General features: G+C 47.3%; 1 protein-coding gene across 2 annotated transcripts in view; it reads right to left on the reverse strand.

The window, feature by feature from the left end:
• Positions 1 to 10,730: 10,730 nt before the first annotated feature.
• Positions 10,731 to 17,558, reverse strand: part of LOC101703111 (phosphatidylinositol 4-kinase alpha-like) — a 37,341-nt gene continuing 30,513 nt past the window's right edge. The window contains exons 9-11 of one of the 2 annotated variants that reach the window (XR_015447892.1): positions 14,861 to 15,097; positions 13,336 to 13,389; positions 10,731 to 12,754 (exon numbers count right to left, since the gene is read on the reverse strand). Coding sequence is in view for 1 of the 2 variants with exons in the window: in XM_087202709.1 (XP_087058835.1) it covers positions 12,719 to 12,754; positions 13,336 to 13,389 (90 nt within the window). In the remaining variant the exon portion in view is untranslated. The remainder of the gene's footprint in view (positions 12,755 to 13,335; positions 13,390 to 14,860; positions 15,098 to 17,558) is intronic. The other variant, XM_087202709.1, reaches the window with a different exon arrangement.

Consider the following 17,558-nt stretch of genomic DNA (forward strand, 5'->3'; position numbering starts at 1 on the left):
GTAGATGGGGAAGCCAAAGCTCAGAAAGGTGAAGTCACAAACATGTCACACAGCTTGAAGTGGCACAAAGCCACCCCTCCAACCCGCTCTGTGGTGTGTCACCAGGGGCAGAGGCAGGCTTGGAGTTTGCAAAGACCTGCCATGCCCACACTGGGGATGCTGCCTCTGTCCTCTCTGCAGATGGGCATGGGGTCTCCTCTGCTTCCTTGAGGCTTTTGTTTCCTTCCATGACTTCTATAGGGCGCAGAGACACCTGGTCAGGGCCCTGCTGCCCAGCACTCTGCTGCCATTCCAAGGGGCTCCCTTCCTCCCAACTCCTTCCTAGCTGCCCTGGACCTCAGTGAGCAGCTTCACCCTGGATGAGGAGGAGTGTGGAGCCCAGGGTGCAGGGCAGGCCTTGCCCTCGCCAAGGGAGCTGATGACCCTGGGGCCCAGGGTGGACCAGCACAACCAGCCCTGCTCCTTCTTCAACCTCTGAACTAAAGTACAGCAAGAATTCTCAAGTTAGGAGGAGCAGGACTGTGGGGGTCCAGGGTAGATGGCCACTCTGTGCAGAAGACACAGGGTGCAAGCTCTGCCCCACCAAAGCCCAGGCTCTGCTGGTTGTGACCTCCTTGTGTGGTTGTACAAGGCAGAGTCACTGGGTCTCCCAAGAGCCTCCTGATGGGCTGAACAGTCTGAGTGCTGGAAAGGGCTTGGACAGAGCAAGCCTGAGCTGCTGTTTGTACAAGGCAGGGCCCAGGGCCCAGAGAGGGATAGGCCTAGCTCCGGGCTCTGCATCTTGCTTGGTTCCTCCCTCCCTCCTTTGTCCCTTCCTCCTCAGTTCCTTCTCTTCCACCCCCTTCCCTCTCTGCTTTTGTTCCCTCTCTCCTTCCTTCTCCCCTCCCTTCTTGTCTGTTCCTCTGTGCCTACCGCTTGACAGTGCCCTTGCTGGCCTGGGGCACCATCCTCATGTTCCAAGACACAGTTTCTACTCACCCAAGAAATGAAGAACCAGGCAAGTGCACCGATGTGTTACAGGTGGGCAAGAATTCTAGGCAGGGGCACCCAGAGTGGAGAGCAGTCAGGTCACTCAAGGGGTCCCCAGGCACAGCCCCTCAAGCCAAATGTCAGAAACAGAAGTCAGGGAGAGAGCTGCAGGCTGAGCAGCATCCACACATCAGGCCCTCTCGTGACACCAGGCTGGGACTTGCTTCCGCCACCAGTGAGACACCAACCTGAAGCCCTACGTGCAGAAGTGCAGGCTGCTGGGCTCTTCCTCAGGGATATTGAATTCATTTATTAAGCTGGAATAGCTGCTCTGGGATGTAAACAATTTTTTAAAATGAATTCCCCGAAATGGCCATGGCTAAAGGGCAGAGCTGCAGAGCAGCCCAGTGTCCTGGGAGGGCGGAGAAAGGGGGGAGGCTGGGTCTTGCGGGAGACCTGGGCTTCAGAGTGGCCGGGCCACTCCCATGCTGAGAGGCCCCATGGGAGCCTCTCCTCTCTTTTGGCCTCTTTCCCCTAAGTCACAGCAGCGGCTGACATTTATTCAGTGATTCCCAGGTGCCAGGCACCATTGTAAGAGCTTCGGCTGTTTCAACATCCCCTGGAGCAGATGCGGTTACACCATTTACAGATGAGGAAACTGAGGCTTGGGGGCTACAACTTGCCTAATGGGGTCCACCAGGGGCTCTCTAGGGCTCCCTGTTTGCCTGGATCACCAGAGACTCCACTCATCTCTCGCTGAAGGAGAGACAGGGAGGGCTCAGGTCCTGGACCCACTGTTCTGAGACAAAGCGTAACAATGCCAGTAATGATGATGATGATGATGATGATGATCATGCAATTGATATCTGCTCATATTCACCACAAAGACAGCCTCTGCTAGACATGATTTACATGATCCACCCTCATAACCCTTTGTGGGAGGCTGTACCCATTGTGAGGATGAGTAAATAGAGTTCCAGAGAAGTGAAGTAAGTTACATAAGGTCAGGGACTTAGGAAGGGCAGGTGCTCAATGTGATGCCAACTGGCTCTGTCTTTAAAGCCTGTCCCTTATTCTTTACAACACATTGCATTGCTTGGTCTTTGAGGTCATAATAAATAGAATTTGCAATTGGGTCCTTCTGTAGGATTGTGGCATTGCTGAGATTCAGTGCTGAGCTCTGGGTCAGAGGCGTGGTAAGGACTGACATGCTGGCTGGGACTGGCTCTCCTTGGCCACAGGACTCAGCCTCCAAGAGAACAGTTTGACAGGTTGGGTGACCTTTACTGTAGTGAGGGACATGTGAGTGTGGAAAGAGCACTGGCCTGGGGCCAGGCAGGTGTGGGTTTGGTCCTGGCTCCTCCCTTGCTAGCTGTGGGACCTCAGGCCAGTCACTCATGGCCTTTCTCTGGTCTCAGTGCCTTTGATCTTGCAGTCACCCTGTGTGACACCTTCAGCTGAGGTCTCCCTGACCGCACTGTCCTCAGCTTGGGGACACTGTCTGCCAGCTTCATATCTAGTCACTTGCTTTATCCCTAAAATAGCCCAATGGGAGAGGAGCCATTCCATTTTACAGATAAGAAAGCAGTCTCAAAGGAGTAACATCATCGGTTGGAGATTTCACAGCCCAACTAAAACTGTCTTTGGGCTTTCACCCTCTAGTTCTTTCAGCTGTCCCCCTCTTCCACCACAAAGAGGCCTCGTAGTGGCCTTTCCCCTCTAGCTTCTTGATCCAATTAGTTTGGGACACCTCCCCAACCAGCTCTCTTCTTCTTGTAAATTCACAACACACACTGACAGGGTCAAGGCTCTGAGGAGTCCTGCAAGAGAGTTTAGGCTGAGGTCGCCCCACCCGATTTGTCCTTAGAGGCTTCTTTTCCCAAAACATCTGCTTATAGTCTGCAGAGCACTGGGAGGAGGTCTGTTCCTGACTTTCCAGATGTTAGGGAGGGGCAGTGGCTCCTGTTGGATTATGAATCACTCAGCAGTGATTTACAGATGGCCCATTGGTCAGGCCTGACAGGGAGCACTCAGTTGCAGATGGGCAAAGGCTGAGACACCTGGGCAACTTTCTCCAAAGCCAGGAAGGGGGAGCAGTCCATGCAGATGTGTGGGGCTGTGGCACCTGAAGGCAGCAGGACCAGGTACGAACCATGAGAAGCAGGTCGGGCCTCCAGAAATAAGAGGGCCACATTTTCCAAGGTCTCAGCATCAGAACTTTGGTGGGTGGCCCCAGGCAGAAAGCTGTAGCTACTCGAATTGTGCTTGCTCCTGGGGTTTCTCTTTCTGATCCATTTGTCATTTTTAAGGTGGGAAGTTTCAGAGTGTGACCATAATAGAGGGACTTGTAGTGAGCACATGCTGCACTCAGCATTCTGCACAAATAAGTTCCTGAGTCTTCGTTTGCTCCGTGGGGTAGATTCTGTTCAGCACTTGCTATTCCTCCTTTGCAGAAGAGGAGACTGAGGCTCAGAGAGTTGATGTGCTGTCTCCCACCTCTCATGGCTTTGAGGGGTGGAGGTGGGATTCGGACCCAGCAGCTGTCTCCAGAGTGATGCCTTCTCTTGCAGCAGCTCTGGCCTTTTCTGCTTCTTTCTCCCCTGCAGGTGGTCTGTCTTCACAGGCCCTGGATTGTAACTCTCTGTGTGAGGAAATGGGAACCAGAGGTGCTAGCATTATAAATATGTCACATAATGTTGAGTGATTCAGCAACAGCACAGCTATTATTGGAAGGAGAAATAACTTGGTTATTAATAAATGCAGGAGGCCACAGTAATTGATAGCAATTGAACTCATGGTGCACAGGGAAAATGGCTAAGCTGTTTCTGTGTGTCTCCTTGTCTTTTTCTCTCTGTTGTCTCTCTTTCTCATTGAGCATCAAGGGAAAACTTATCTTTGTAGGTGAATTTGAGCATCACAGAATCTAAAGCTCCATCTCTCTCTCTCTGTCTCTCTCCCCCCTGCCATTTCTCCCTTATTCTCTCTATTCAAATCCCATCCTGCCTCTTACTGACAGAGTGATCATGGCAAGTGACTCAGGTGAGGCAGTTTGTTCAGAGTCACCTGGGCAGGTGAGGGCCTTTTCAGACAAACCAGTATTTCCTGCCCTATTGTCTCATTGAACCTTATTCTTTGGTCAAATAAGTCCTAACAGAACTTCTGTTCTTGGAGAGTCACAAGATATGCTTGAAAGGCTCTGCGAAGTCCTGCAGGTAGGAAGCACATGTCCTCAAGCCTTGACCAAATCAGCATCACACAGGAATCATTTTTCCTGGTGCCTCTGATGAATATCCCATGAAATGATTGCAGTGAGAAGCACTCTGGGGAGATGCCACCCCATCCTGCTCCACACTCTGCTGCCACCCGAGACTCCCTGACTCAGGTCTGCCTTTGGTATCATGTTGGCTGGAGCCCAGCCTCACCCTAGCCACGCAGATGGCCTCTGAGGACCAGGCAGAGAGGCAGGGAGAGAGCAGTGTGTGAGGGGCGACCTCCCTTCCAGAGAGCCTGCCCCTGGCCTGCTGACTGAGGGAAGACCAAGCCCCACCTTGTCAGTGTGGTCATGCTTGGGGCTCGGCCTCTGTGGCTCTCTTGCCTTGGCACCTGAGCCAGGTGCAGATGCTGAGACAAGGGTTCAAGGGCAAGGTCCAGGAAGCACGGCGGGATGGGGAGGGAGGAAAGGAGAGAAGGAAGGAAGTCAAGGTCCGTGTGTTCACCCCTCATGGGTCCTGCTTTCCAGCAGCAGCCAGAAGAGAGGCTGGAAACCGTATGCTCACATAGAAATGGTCTCTGCACCGAGCTTGCAGTCAGTCCAGGTGCGGCCTCCCGTCCTCCTGGGGGTGGAGGGGAGAGCTGTGGGGAGAGTGGTGATCCTCTGCAGTGTGCTGGGAGCCAGTTCTGCCTTTTCTCTCTGTTTCCATCTCTCCTTGCTGTTCTTTCTGTCTCTCCATCTGTCTCGCCTTCTTTTATCTTCTATTGGATCTTTCCTCACTGTGGCTTGAACAGCCAGTGTCCAGACAGCTGGTTCCTTGGGGCCAGGAAACTCCTGGATTCTCTTTCCCAAACTGTGGCAGAGCAGGGAAGGAGCATGGCCAGGGCTGGCCATCAGCAACAGCTGTCATTTGTTCAGTGATTCATTCCTTCATTTGATCACTCACTTTACAAAGGTGAGCCAGAAATCCTGGCTCTGCCACTTACCTCCTGTTCCAGTTTGCAGAAGAAACTCCACCTTGCTGAGTGTGTTCCCTGAGTGCGTTATCATAGAGGGTTTTATGAGTTGGCGCGAGGAGCCACGGGGAGCCTTTATTTAGCAGTGACTGGCACATTAGTCATGCACAGTACTCACTGATAGCTTTGTGAACCGAAGGACCCAAACAATCTCCAAGACATCCTGCTCCCTTGGAGATTAGGGTCCCTGACCTCAGTGGCCTCTGAGGTCTACTGTGATGTCCCTGGCTTTGGAGAAGGTTGGTGGCAGATGCTGAGTCAATGTGCGCCTTTCTTTCAGCAGAGAAGTGGCCTCAGCTCAGAATCTCCACATCCAATGCCCCCCACAACACCCACACACACACACAACCCCCACCCCTGGCGCAGGATCCCTTGCACATGGTCCTTTCCTGCTGATGGACAGATTGCAGGGAGTGTTCTGCAGCCGCCAGGCTGGGTGAAGGGTGGCCTCCTTAGTTTTGCAGGTGGAGAAGGTAATTGACACTGCTGAGCATTGTCTCAGGGCCAGGCATTCCGTTGGGTAGCTGCCACCCAGTCCCGGAAACTCTATGAAGAAGTTGTGGGGGTTTTATGATTCCATTTAATAGGTGAGTAAAGGAAGTCTCAAAAAGACTATGTGACTGGCTGAAAGACTGATAGATGGAAATGTTTGTTCCATCCCCAAGTTCTAGCCCAGTTCCACTTCTCTCTGCCTCGGGTTTTTGACCTCCCTTGGGAAGACTTTGGCCACTGCCTCTGCCTGAACAAAGACAGAAGAATGTACAGGGTGGGACTTTGTGCATCAGCCAGGCTTTAGGGGGCTAGGGCAGAGGATACTCACTCCTGCCCCAGCCTCCTGAGTACCTTCTTGAATTCATGAGTAGGGTGCCTCTCAGCAGCACTCAACTGTCCCCCTAAGGCAGGCAAGATTTAGGGAGTCTGCCTGTGCCTCTTCTTGGAAAGAGCAATGGCCAATTCCCTTCCTGACTTCTCTCAGCTCACTGAGGTCAGGAAGGTCATGGTAGATAGAGGGTGGGAGACTGTGTTTTGGAGGGCATCTGTGGAGAGTGGTGGGACAGGAGAGGGACAGGAACACCCACCTAGAAAGTGACCTCCTATTTTGTTTACTTTCAGTCCCCACCAGGAAGAGGGCAGTCTCGTTCAGTGCTAACAGCCTTCAACGCCTCTCTCCAATACTTGTTCATCTCCCTTTTAACGGAGAGAACAAACTTCAGGCCCACAGCTAGCACATCTAATTAGAATCTAATGACATTTTGGTGCTTGTATTTATTTCTATTTTCCATTGTGATGGGTGATAATGGATTCTCATTTAAAGTAGTGCAATAATATTTCCTTGTACAATGTGTTTATTTCTATAAAAGAGACAGTGAGTCCATTTAAAAGAAAATATGTCCAGGGTCATAAGGATATGACAAATTTCCTAAAGATGATTATTTGAAGGACTGATTTTGGTGAAAGAGTAGTTCTTCCATTTAGTACAGTAAAGTCCAAATGGTAATAGTGCTAAGAGTTTTGTGAAATTTTAACAATAATAACAAATATTTATAATGATCATGAATGACCTGTGAAAAAAGCTCAATACATGATCATTGTGAATTTATTTCTTTACAGTTCTGGAGCTTGGGAAGTCCAAGATCTATGTGTGTGGGAGACTGTAATATTGATTATGCCCAAAGCAGGCTGTAAGCAGTGCAGGCTGTGTAAAGTTAACCCCACAATTGGCTTGTTTTGAGAAATGAGTCTGTTTTGAGAAACAACGCCTATGTGCTGAGGTCAGAGTAACTTCCATCCAAATTCCATTCCCACAATTAAAACTTTCTTACTAGAAGGACAATGTTCTAATCACAATGCTATATTTTTTCTATTCTATTTGTAATTCAATAATTCTTTGTCTTGTCTTTTACTAGCCTTGCTTACATTAATTTCCGTAATAACCACACAACTATGCATCCTTGCATGTAGTTTGCCTTTACCCCAATCCATTACCAATAAAAATCAAAGCCTTAAAAAAAAAATCAAAGGCTTGGACTGGCCAGCACCTTTGTTGATTGCACCAGCATCAGCCTCTCTTAGTCTTTTAGTTTGATTTCTCAGGCCTGCATCATACACTGGGCAGGAGACTGAAGCCTACTGCAGAGGTTTATAGTAACATTTCAGGGGTCCCCAGTATATGTGCCAGTAAAGTAGGTGTCACTCTGAGGCCTCTCCTCTTGGTTTGTGATTGCCATCTCTAGGTGCTCACATGATCTTTTCTTTGCACATACGTATGGAAAGAGAGCGAATGAGTAAGTTGTTTTGTGTCAGTGTTGGGGGAGAGGTACTAGGAATTGAACCCAGGGATGCTCTACTACTGAGCTACATTCCCAGCCCTTTTTATATTTTACTTTGCAATAGAGTCTAAGTTGCCCAGGTGGGACTTGAACTCACAACCCTCCTGCCTCAGCCTCCTGTGCTGGAATTACAGGAGTAACTGAGGGAAGAAATGGGGGGAGGGTGCATCTGAAAGAGTCTATTCTGCCATGTGCCCAGGATGGGGAGAGGCTGAGTCTGTGGGGTGAAAGGATAAAGAACTCCAGAGCAAAAGGTTTTTTCTGTGACCTCCTAAAATAACCTGAAGCCATAAAAGCCTGAACTCTCAAATTAGCCATGCTGGGGAGAAAAGTCACAGAGAACTCACCAAGTAAGGGAAACACTTTGTTTTTTGATTTTCTACCCTGAATTATTCAAAGATGCTGTGAATTTTTATGGAGTCTCAGTTCCTTTCAGGTGAAGACACAGATACCAGAAAGGAAAAATGTGGCCCAGGAGGAAGTGGTCAAATCAGGAAGGAAATTTGGTCTGTGGAGTCCTGGTGTGGTGTGATCTCCTTGTCCCCAGTGGGACTCCGGACTGCACTCCACTGGCACCTGCTACAGCATGGGTTCCTGCCTCAGTGGCACACACCTGACACAGCCTCTGCATACGCATCTGCTTCAGGATTAAGTGGGTGAATCATCCGAAGAAGGCCGTGGGGATGGTTCAGAGTGGTTGGTCTAAATTCTCCGGGCTGAGTGTCCCGACAGGTAAAACCACCCCTTTTGAAAAATCCTTTGGAGTAGCCATGAATGGGTTTAAACTTTAAATCTTCCTGCCTCAGCCTCCCAGAACTGAGCTTAGAGGCGAGCACCACCATATCCAGCCAATTCTACTCTTTCAACATCCCGTCCCTCCAGTGACTTAGTTCAGGGCCACTATTCTACCCAAAATGAATCAGCTTACCGACTGCCATCCCAAAGCCAAATCTCGCACCTTCACACGCATCTTGGAACTTGTTCCTTTCGAATGACTCCTCTGTGCCTCCAAGCACTATCTCTGTGAGGCCAGATTTTCTTTATGCATCTCAGCCAAGGCAACATATTACACCACACCGGATGCAGAAGCAGACTCAAGTCAAAGAGGAAACAATTAATAGTTTGTTTTGTTAAACAAATTTCTGTCTATGTTCATACTTTTTTCTTCTATTATCTTTATCCAGTTTTAGGATTAGCACAATGTTGATTTCCTAAAATGAGGGGAGAAGTGTTCCTTCTTTTTTCTGCTTTAATTGTTTGATATAATTTATCAGTTAAAATGTTTATGAGCCTGCTGTTGTCCAGCCCTTTTTATTTTGAGACGGAACCTCACCAAGTTGTCCAGGCTGAGATCCTCTCGAATAGCTTGGATTATGGGGTGTGCACCACCTTGCCTGCCTCCCCACCTTTCTTTTTTTGATGAGATCTTCCTGTGTTGCCCACATTTGCCTTGAATTCCTGGATGCAAGTGGTCTTTCTGCCTCAGCCTGGGACTACAGGCCTGAGCCACTACACCCATATTTCTTCTAAATACTTTTAATGATGTAGATATCACATTTGTTAAATATTTTTAATGCTGTTTCTATTTTTTTTTTTGCTTTTAAGTGAACATTTCATATAACTCCATATTCTTTCCTTACCATATCAATTACACTTATCTGGTGTTCCAGATAAACTGGTGCACCAGAAGCTGGGATCTAGATGCTGCCTACAGAATATACTCATGTACATAGCCCATCTGCAGGGCAGCAAGGTCCCTGTTAGCCTAGGCTCGGGGTCCTCTCTCTTCCAGGTCAGATCCCTTCTAAGCAGTGCAGGAGCTAACTCCTGGGAGTGCTTGGCTGTGTGGCTCCTTCTGTGTGGGTGACCTCTCCAGGATTCATGGCAAGTCCAGCCCAAGGGCAAGCCAAATTCCACCTAGAAGGGTGGGACCCAAGGGGATGAGGTCCCCAATAGAGGCCTGAGTCAGTGTTTGTCTCCTTGGTTTCCTTCTCTTGGATTTAAGAATGACTCTCAAAGCAATTTCCATCCTTTACAAATACAAGAAGCTCATTTGTGGACCGGGGATTTAGCTCAGTGATTCCGGCGCCTGCCTGGCAAGCGCCAAGTCCTGAATTTGATGCCCGGTACCCCCCTACACCAAAAAAGCTCATTTGTAAGCAAATTGTTTAGAACAATGTTAAGTGACAGATGGGTTCTAGAAAGCTCTATTTAATGCAGAGCTAGTTCTTGCAGAAGTTAATATCCTGATGGTCACTATCCTAAGGACCTCTCCTCTTTTTCCTTTTCAGTTATTTCCCACCACTCATCTACTAACCCGAGTGTTCTGTTTTTATTTTTCTTCATACTAAAAATATTGGGTACTAACTACATTAACAAATTACCTTTTGTCCTGGGCATATTTTCCACTGGGGACATACAATTAGATGGAACCCAGTACTGAGCTATACCCTCAGCCCTTTTCATTTATTTGTTTTTATTTTGGGATAAGGTCCTGCTAAGTTTCCCAGGCTGGCCTCAAACTTCCTATCCTCCTGCCTCAGCCTCCAGAGTAGCTGGAATACAGGCATGTGTATTCCACACCTGGCAGGTAACTCCAGTTTTAATGATCATGCCCTAGGTTTAAAAAGGAAGGCTGGCTCCTCAGGGAAGACTCCCAGAGGAGAGGCCTTTCTCTTCTTGCAGTACTTTGTGGCCACCCATCTGGTATAGTATTCCTTGGATGTTCCCAGTGTGGACGGTAAGTGGTTTATCTCCCAATTTTAATCCGACAGATAGATCTAAAGGTCAACCGAAATATTCAATCTGTAGTGCATTTAGATACAAGTTTGTTTTATAATAAAAATGACAGAGTTCCAAAGCCAATATACTACATGTGGTATGTATTTGCCACTTCCATGCTATTCTTTCCTTTCTTGGCCATTTCATTAGGTTTTTTTTTTTTTTTTTTTTTTTTTAAAGACTGTGTCTTGCTATGTTTCCCAGACTGGCCTCAAACTCCTGGGCTTAAATGATCCTCCTGCCTCAGCCCAAAAGTAGATGGGTCTATAGGCTCAGGACACCATGCCCAGATCTATAATTCCTTGTTAGAAAAACAAGTGTAAGTAAATATGTATATGTATTTATAGCTGCACAGGTATTCTCTAAAAATGGGGAAAAAAATAAATAAAGCTAGCTGAGTCGAATTGGTATAACCACAAAGAATTCTTTGACACAAAATTTAATTGTATATCCACAATGAGAAATACAGCATGTTAAGGACAAAATAGCAAAACTATCCAAACCAGTTTTGGGCACTCATACTGGTAAGTAACAACATCAACGCTGCTACTTTGAAACTACTAATTACTACAAAAAAAATAATCTGTTAATGTAGTTATCACTCAATATTTTCAGTGTTAAAATACTCAAACACAGAATGAAATACAGTTTTTTTAAAAAACCACTCTGTTATCCTACATCTGAAGTGGGAGCATCAGTATAATCTCTCGATGCACTTTTCTAGGCTGGAAAGGCTTGGAGAGGAGGACAACTCAGTGGCAGTGAGCATCTCAGCATGCAGATTAAGGCATCTCTGTAACAATGCCCACTAAAATGAATCAGAACTCTTCACAAACTTGGTTGGTTGATTTTAGGTCTGTGGCAGAAAAACAGTAAGAACCTGGAATATTTTATTCTGGAAAGCAAGGAGACTCTCAAAGACTAAAGACCAAAGAGCAGAGCAGACAATCTGAGGAGGTTACCTGCAGTTGGAAAGATACACATCAGAAAAGAGTAACTGGTACTGTGGGTGTAGCTCAGTGGTAGAGCACTTGCCTAGCACAGGTCTGATCCCCAGCAGCACAAAACAAACAACCATAGTGGGCTAACAGACACTGAAGGTGTCCAAATCCACAAGTTTATAATGATATTTGGAAAAAAAATCTCATTGATCACCTTTGGATAATGCTAAAGAATTAACTTATTATTTTGAAAACTAGAAAATAAAATGCAATTTTCAATGTATGTATTGTTCTGGGGATTGAACCCAGGGCCTTCACACTGAGCTACTCCAGTCTTTTTTATTTTGAGATAGGATCTCAATAAGTTGCTAAGTTGCCAAGGCTGGGCTTGAATTTCCAATCCTCCTGCCTCTGCCTCCTAGAGTACAGGGATTTAAAGGTGTGTGCCGTTACAACTGGCAAGATAGATTTATTGATTTATGATTTATTTACATAGCAACTCATAAAATAAAGGCAGAAAAAAAAAGGAAATGCAGCCTACCTACACTGGCTGTGCTAACTGCAGCCACCTGAGCCCACATGTGCTCAGTGTAGACTGCACATGTGACCATTTTCTGGTGGTTCACATGGAGACCCTGGGCACTGGCACCCGCTCTCCTCCTCCTCTGAATCAGGCCCTTCTGCTAGACCCATATAGAAGCAGAGTGCTAAGCAGTGAAGACAGAACATGGTTGGTGAAGGGGACAGGAGGGAAAAGGAGACAGGAGGGAAAAGGAGACAGCTTCCTGCAGACAAGGTGCTTCATGGCAGTCCCAGAAGTGCCGGCATCAGAGGTAGGGCTCCAGGAGGTGAATGTGGCTCCACATGTGCCACTGCTCGGATTGGAGGGTTGGCAGCCACCTAGTTGGGGCAATGAGTAGTTCTACCAGACCTTTTAATAAAGGAGAGAGGTTGACTGAAGCTGTAGAAGCTCTTTGGTCTCTGCAACCTCGATGGAGCACCATGCCAATTGGTGGGGAGGACATCCAGCCCCAGGGATCATAGCCACTGTGGCTAATGCAAGCAGTGAGAGCCAGCCTGCCTGGGGTAGAGGAAGCTGAGGCACAATGTGGGGAGTATGGTGCCCACTGCAGCTAGGGCTGAGAGCTCCCCAGGGTTGGCAGGTGTGGGCTCCTGGTTGTGATCACACTGGCAGGTGATTCTGTGCCATGCCCAGAGCTACACACTTTATGTGCATGTGCTTTTTCACAAGCACTGTACTCTGCAAATTTACTTCTTGAAGTACCTCAGAATGTGATTATGTTTGGAGACAGGGTCTTTAAAGGGGTAATTTAGAAAAAATGAAGCCTGGTATGGTGGCACCCAGTTGTAATCCCAGTGTTCTGGGAGGTTGGGGCAGGAAGATTCCAAATTCAAGCCCAGACTGGGCAATTTAGCAACAAAATTTTTAAAAAGGGCTAGGAATGTATCTCAATCCAAAGGCCCTGGGTTCAATCCCCAGCATCTCTAAAAAAAGAAAAAGAAAAAAAAGGTCATTAGGGTGGGTCCTAATCCAGGATGACCGGAGTCCTCCTAAGAGATCAGGATGAAGACACACAGATGGAACATCATGTGAAGACAAAGGGAGAAGATGCCACCTGAGAGCCAAGGAAGAAACCAGCCCTGCTGACACCTTGATCTTAGACTTCCAGCCCCAGATTTGTGTGAAAATTAATGACTACTTGCTCTGTGGTGCTTTGCTATGGCAGCCCAAGTAACTAATACATACATCATCTTGTCTAATCCTCACCTCTACCCAGTGGCAAGGCAAGGAAATCTGGTTCAGGGAATTTATGTGGCCTGAAAACAGGCTGCCTACTCTGAGGAAAGGGCTGTCAAAGCTCCAGAGCCCACTCACTCTACAGAGCCTGACTGGGCCTAAGGGTGGGACAATAGGAGCACAGGGACTGTAGTTACGACTGAGCAGCCCTACTCCTAAGGGAAACCCCACAGAGCCTGTGACAGCTAGGGACCAGGTTGGGTGTCCAGGGCAGGAATGTGCACAGCTGCAGGAGGGCAGAAGACGGCTTGTGTCAGCACAGCCTTACCTGGTCATACCTGAGGGCCTGCATGATCTGGGGGATGTAGAACAGGATGGCATCCTGCACAAGAGAAAAAAGGACTATGAACCTTAAGGTTAGAACAGCCAACACAATTGGTCTAGAGTGGTGATGGTGAACCTTTTAGAGCTTTCAGTGTTAAACAGCTGGCTGCAGCACATGTGCCATAGGTTTACCACCACTGGTTCAGGGCCCTACTTAGTACACAGTGACAGACACTAGGACCTGTCCCTGCTTCTGCATACTCCATAGGATGCTGCCCTCCTCAGTACACCCCAGCAGGACTAAGAACTGGGAAAGGCCTAAAGGATGGCAACGAAAGTGACCAATGGCTTGAAACATGAGGATGTAAAAGGCAGAAGAAATAAGACTCCCTCAATTACAAGGAGAGGAATCCACCTCAGGGAAATGGGCTGAAGGTTAGAGCAGAGGTCCTGGGCTATAGTGACTGAGAATCCAGAACACTCTACAGACCTTCCCTCCACTGGTCACCATGGGTAGACCCTCAAGAGTTCACTGTTGGAACCAGGTATGATGGCACATGCCTACAATCCCAGCACTCTGGGACACTAAGGCAGGAGGATTGCAAGTTTGAGCCCAGCCTGGGAAACTTAGCAAGACCCTCAAAAATTTTTTTAAAGGGACTGGGTATACAGCTTAGTGTAGAAGCCTTGGATTCAATATCTACTACTCAGAGGAAAAAAATGTACTTGCTGTCGGGTAGGAGGCATAGGTGCCATGGGAAGTTGCTCACTTCGGGGACCAAACGCAAGTCTACTTTCTTATTTAACCCATAATGAAAGCTAAAAACAAGTATGACTAGAAAACACAGCTGAATTAGAACTAGATCTATCTTCTACAACTACTTGAAGAAAAATGAGGAATGAAGACATATTCTAGGATGGACAGGCACAGTTGGGTCCCTCCCAGCTCCCACAACGAAGCTGTGTCTTCTCTCTCCACTGAACAGTGCTACCCAAGGCTCACCGAGGGGAAGGACCGCAGGACTTTCACCCCGTACTGTGCTGTGAGAGGGTGTAGAGGGTATGTGCTGGAGGAGGAGAGGCCCGTGGGGGGATCTGTGGGTGCCCAGCATAGCACATGGCTGAGCTCTGGAGCACCGGCATCAATGGTGTGCCAGGTCACAAGGAACTAGGGAGAAAGAGGGGAGATGAGTGGCTCAGGCCGTCCCTGGGGCCTGGCTGGGGATATCCAGCCCATGGCACGAATTACAAGGATGGACATAAAAAGTGAAAATCACAACCCATTCAGAACTGCAGAAAATGTTTCTCGTGCCCTATGTTATAGTGTAATTTCAATTAGGTTAAAGTACATTAAAATTTTCCTACCATAAGCATAATAAATGCTACATATTAGAAATGGAAAATGCAGGAAGTTAAAATACTTCAGCCCTGAGGTCACCTGGGCTCTATTTCTGCCTGAATTGTGTCCGGGCATCCGGGACTCAGTTCTAGATTTGGTTTGCCCCTAGGCCAGGTGGGGGCTACATTACCTTAATAGCTTCAGGGACATCACTAACAGCTCCAGGGTCCAACCAAACAAGACGGGTCACTTCACTCCCAATGGCTTCTGTGTTCTTGAAACTACAGCACACAGAGGTATGGGCAGAGTGGCCTTAGCAGCAGACATTCCCTCACTGCCAGGGAAGGAGGAGGTCGAGAGGGAAATACTGAACTGGAGGGATTCAGAGCCCTCTCAGTGACGTCTAAATGTTCTCTTACACATTGGTCTGAAAACAAGTGTTTGAAAAAGAATTGAATTAATAGGTCAGCTATGAGGAAATGCCAGAAATTTCTTAAACAGGAATTAACCTATGCTCAGCATTTAAAGGGCTGCTTTATAAAGTCCTTGTCTTTAGAATCCTGCCTTTTACTCCTTTCCAGTTCTGTATCCCCTTACCCTGGCTGTTTACACAGTCCCTCCTCATGTCAGTGTCTTTTTTTCTAGTTTGTTTTTTTTGAGACAAGGACTCGCTATATAGTCCAGGCTGGCCTTGATCTCATTGTGTAGTTCAAGCTGGGCTCAAACTTGCAATGATTCTCCTGCCTCAACCTCTTGAGTGCTGGGATTACAGGCATGTGCCACAACACCTGGTATCAGGTCAATGTTTTAGTCCACAGTCCAAGGCCACAACACACCTCACCTGGTGAAAGGGCAGACATGAGTTTGCAGGTGTTACTGTCCCCAAGCTAATGCAAGGAAGACTTTTCATAAGCACTGTGCTTTGAAACAATAAGAGAATTGCTCTATGGTTCTGCTCCTGAGGGTCAAATAGGCACAGTAGGAAAAAGCAAAGAGGCCAGTTTGGACTTCCAGTGAAGAAATATCTGCTTCAGGTGCATCCACGGGGGTTGAGGGACTGTCTACAGGAACTGTCATGGTGGCCTCTGCAGTCCCTCTAGCTACTATCAGACTAAGAATTTTGTCCCTGTGGAGCCTCCACAGGACAGCTCACAGGACACTTGGCTGCCAGCTATAGCGCAAGTCTCCTCTGAGTAGCCTGTACTGAAAGATAACTTCCAGGAAGAAATCCAAACCCTCAGCCTGGTTCTGCAGCCTGTCTCCCTGGAGTAGTAACATTCATGAATTGATTGTGGCCCTAAATTCACTCTGATATTACTTCCTCAGGACTCTGACAAGAGCAAAAGGGTCACTATAATCTCTGCAGTGAGTGAGTGTCTTGGTTAGAAGACTGGTCTGTCTGATGACTTCCCAAATGCCTCAGTGGGGGCCACATTATGCTCCTCAGCAAATAGGACCCAACCAGCAGGGCCCCACACTAGACCTCTAAGGAGGAAGGAGATGCTATAACCAGGCAGAAGCTCACTGCCTCCATGCAGTCTGGAAGGATGTCCCTGACAAGCTCATCCTGATCATTGAATGCAAATTCATTCTAGTATTCCCAAAGACCCCCACCAGGGTGCAAGTGCACCCGTGGACTCCACAGACCCCCCACCTGGAAGTGAACTGGCCTGCAGACTCTGTCATCGTACCTGAGATGGGAAGAGTTCCTAAGCTATGCCCAGGGTCAGCGTCAGATTGTCTGAAAGCTGAAGGAGAGAATTCTTGAGACTAGGTTTGTTTGGGTTTTGAGTACAAGGGAAAAGAGGGGAATTTGGTGGGGCTGCCTGCATTCAGACTGCACCTAAGGCAAGAAGGAAACTGTGTGAACACTCAGGCTTTTCGGCATAGTGATCACACGTGAATTGCATGTACATTCTCTTGCTGGATTATTTGATCTGAGTTCCTGTTGGGTAGTTTTTGGTTTTTGGGTTTTTTGTTTCTCTGCTTAGTTGGTGTCTTCTATATCTCCTTTCTGCAACTCAAGCTTCCATAGCAATACTATTTTATTTTTTCCTTCTTTCTCCCACTTTCTAAATTCCTCAAGTTTTTAGTTCAGCATATTCTGTCCCCTCTCAGTTACTCCTATATTCCCTCGTATTAATCTTCTGTCCTCTCTATTCTATTCCTTTTGGTCTTTCTTATCTTACCAGCCCCTCATCTCCTTGTACTTCTTTTTCACTGTACAGGTGCACAAATACACCAACAGGTTCAGACAACCTCATAGCTTTCCTGAATCCCAAAGTACACCATCCTCCTGCTATAGAGCATTCTCATTCCCACAAATATCTTCTTTTTTATGCTTTTAATATTTTATCTTCTCTTTGCATTTATAACATAATTCACTTCAACAATCACAGAATCATTTTCTTCCAATGCCACAAACTGTATTACAAATGAAAGCTGGTATTGCTGCTTATCAAAATATACAAGACACCACCACCCCCAGTGCAGAGGAGGTGAACCTTCCGGGCTGCCATACCACCACCCCAAGCGCCAAGGAAGCAAGCCATGCAGGTGCCAGCAACACACATCCTCCCCACCCCTGAAATGAGAAGACACATAAACAAGTCTCAAAACTAGACTTCCAGATCACCTAAAGCAACCCCAAAGGGAAACAAGATGGAATAATCTGATACTCAACCACCTGGACTCCATGAACTGGCAACAAAAGGGATTTGGAAAAAATGAAATCAGAAATAATTTCTCAGATATCAGCAGAGATTGTGTCCATAGTGCATGACATGATGAATAAATCTAGAGAGGACACAGATAAAAAAAAAATAGAGTAGCTGAGGAACATGATGCAATTCCAACACAGGAAACAAATGGAATCCAAAAACTAGATG

The sequence above is a fragment of the Heterocephalus glaber genome, unplaced genomic scaffold (genome assembly GCF_053883595.1).
Source record: "Heterocephalus glaber isolate CG9 unplaced genomic scaffold, H.glaber_assembly_v1.0 deba00001781, whole genome shotgun sequence".
In the NCBI taxonomy this organism is placed as follows: Eukaryota; Metazoa; Chordata; class Mammalia; order Rodentia; family Bathyergidae; genus Heterocephalus; species Heterocephalus glaber.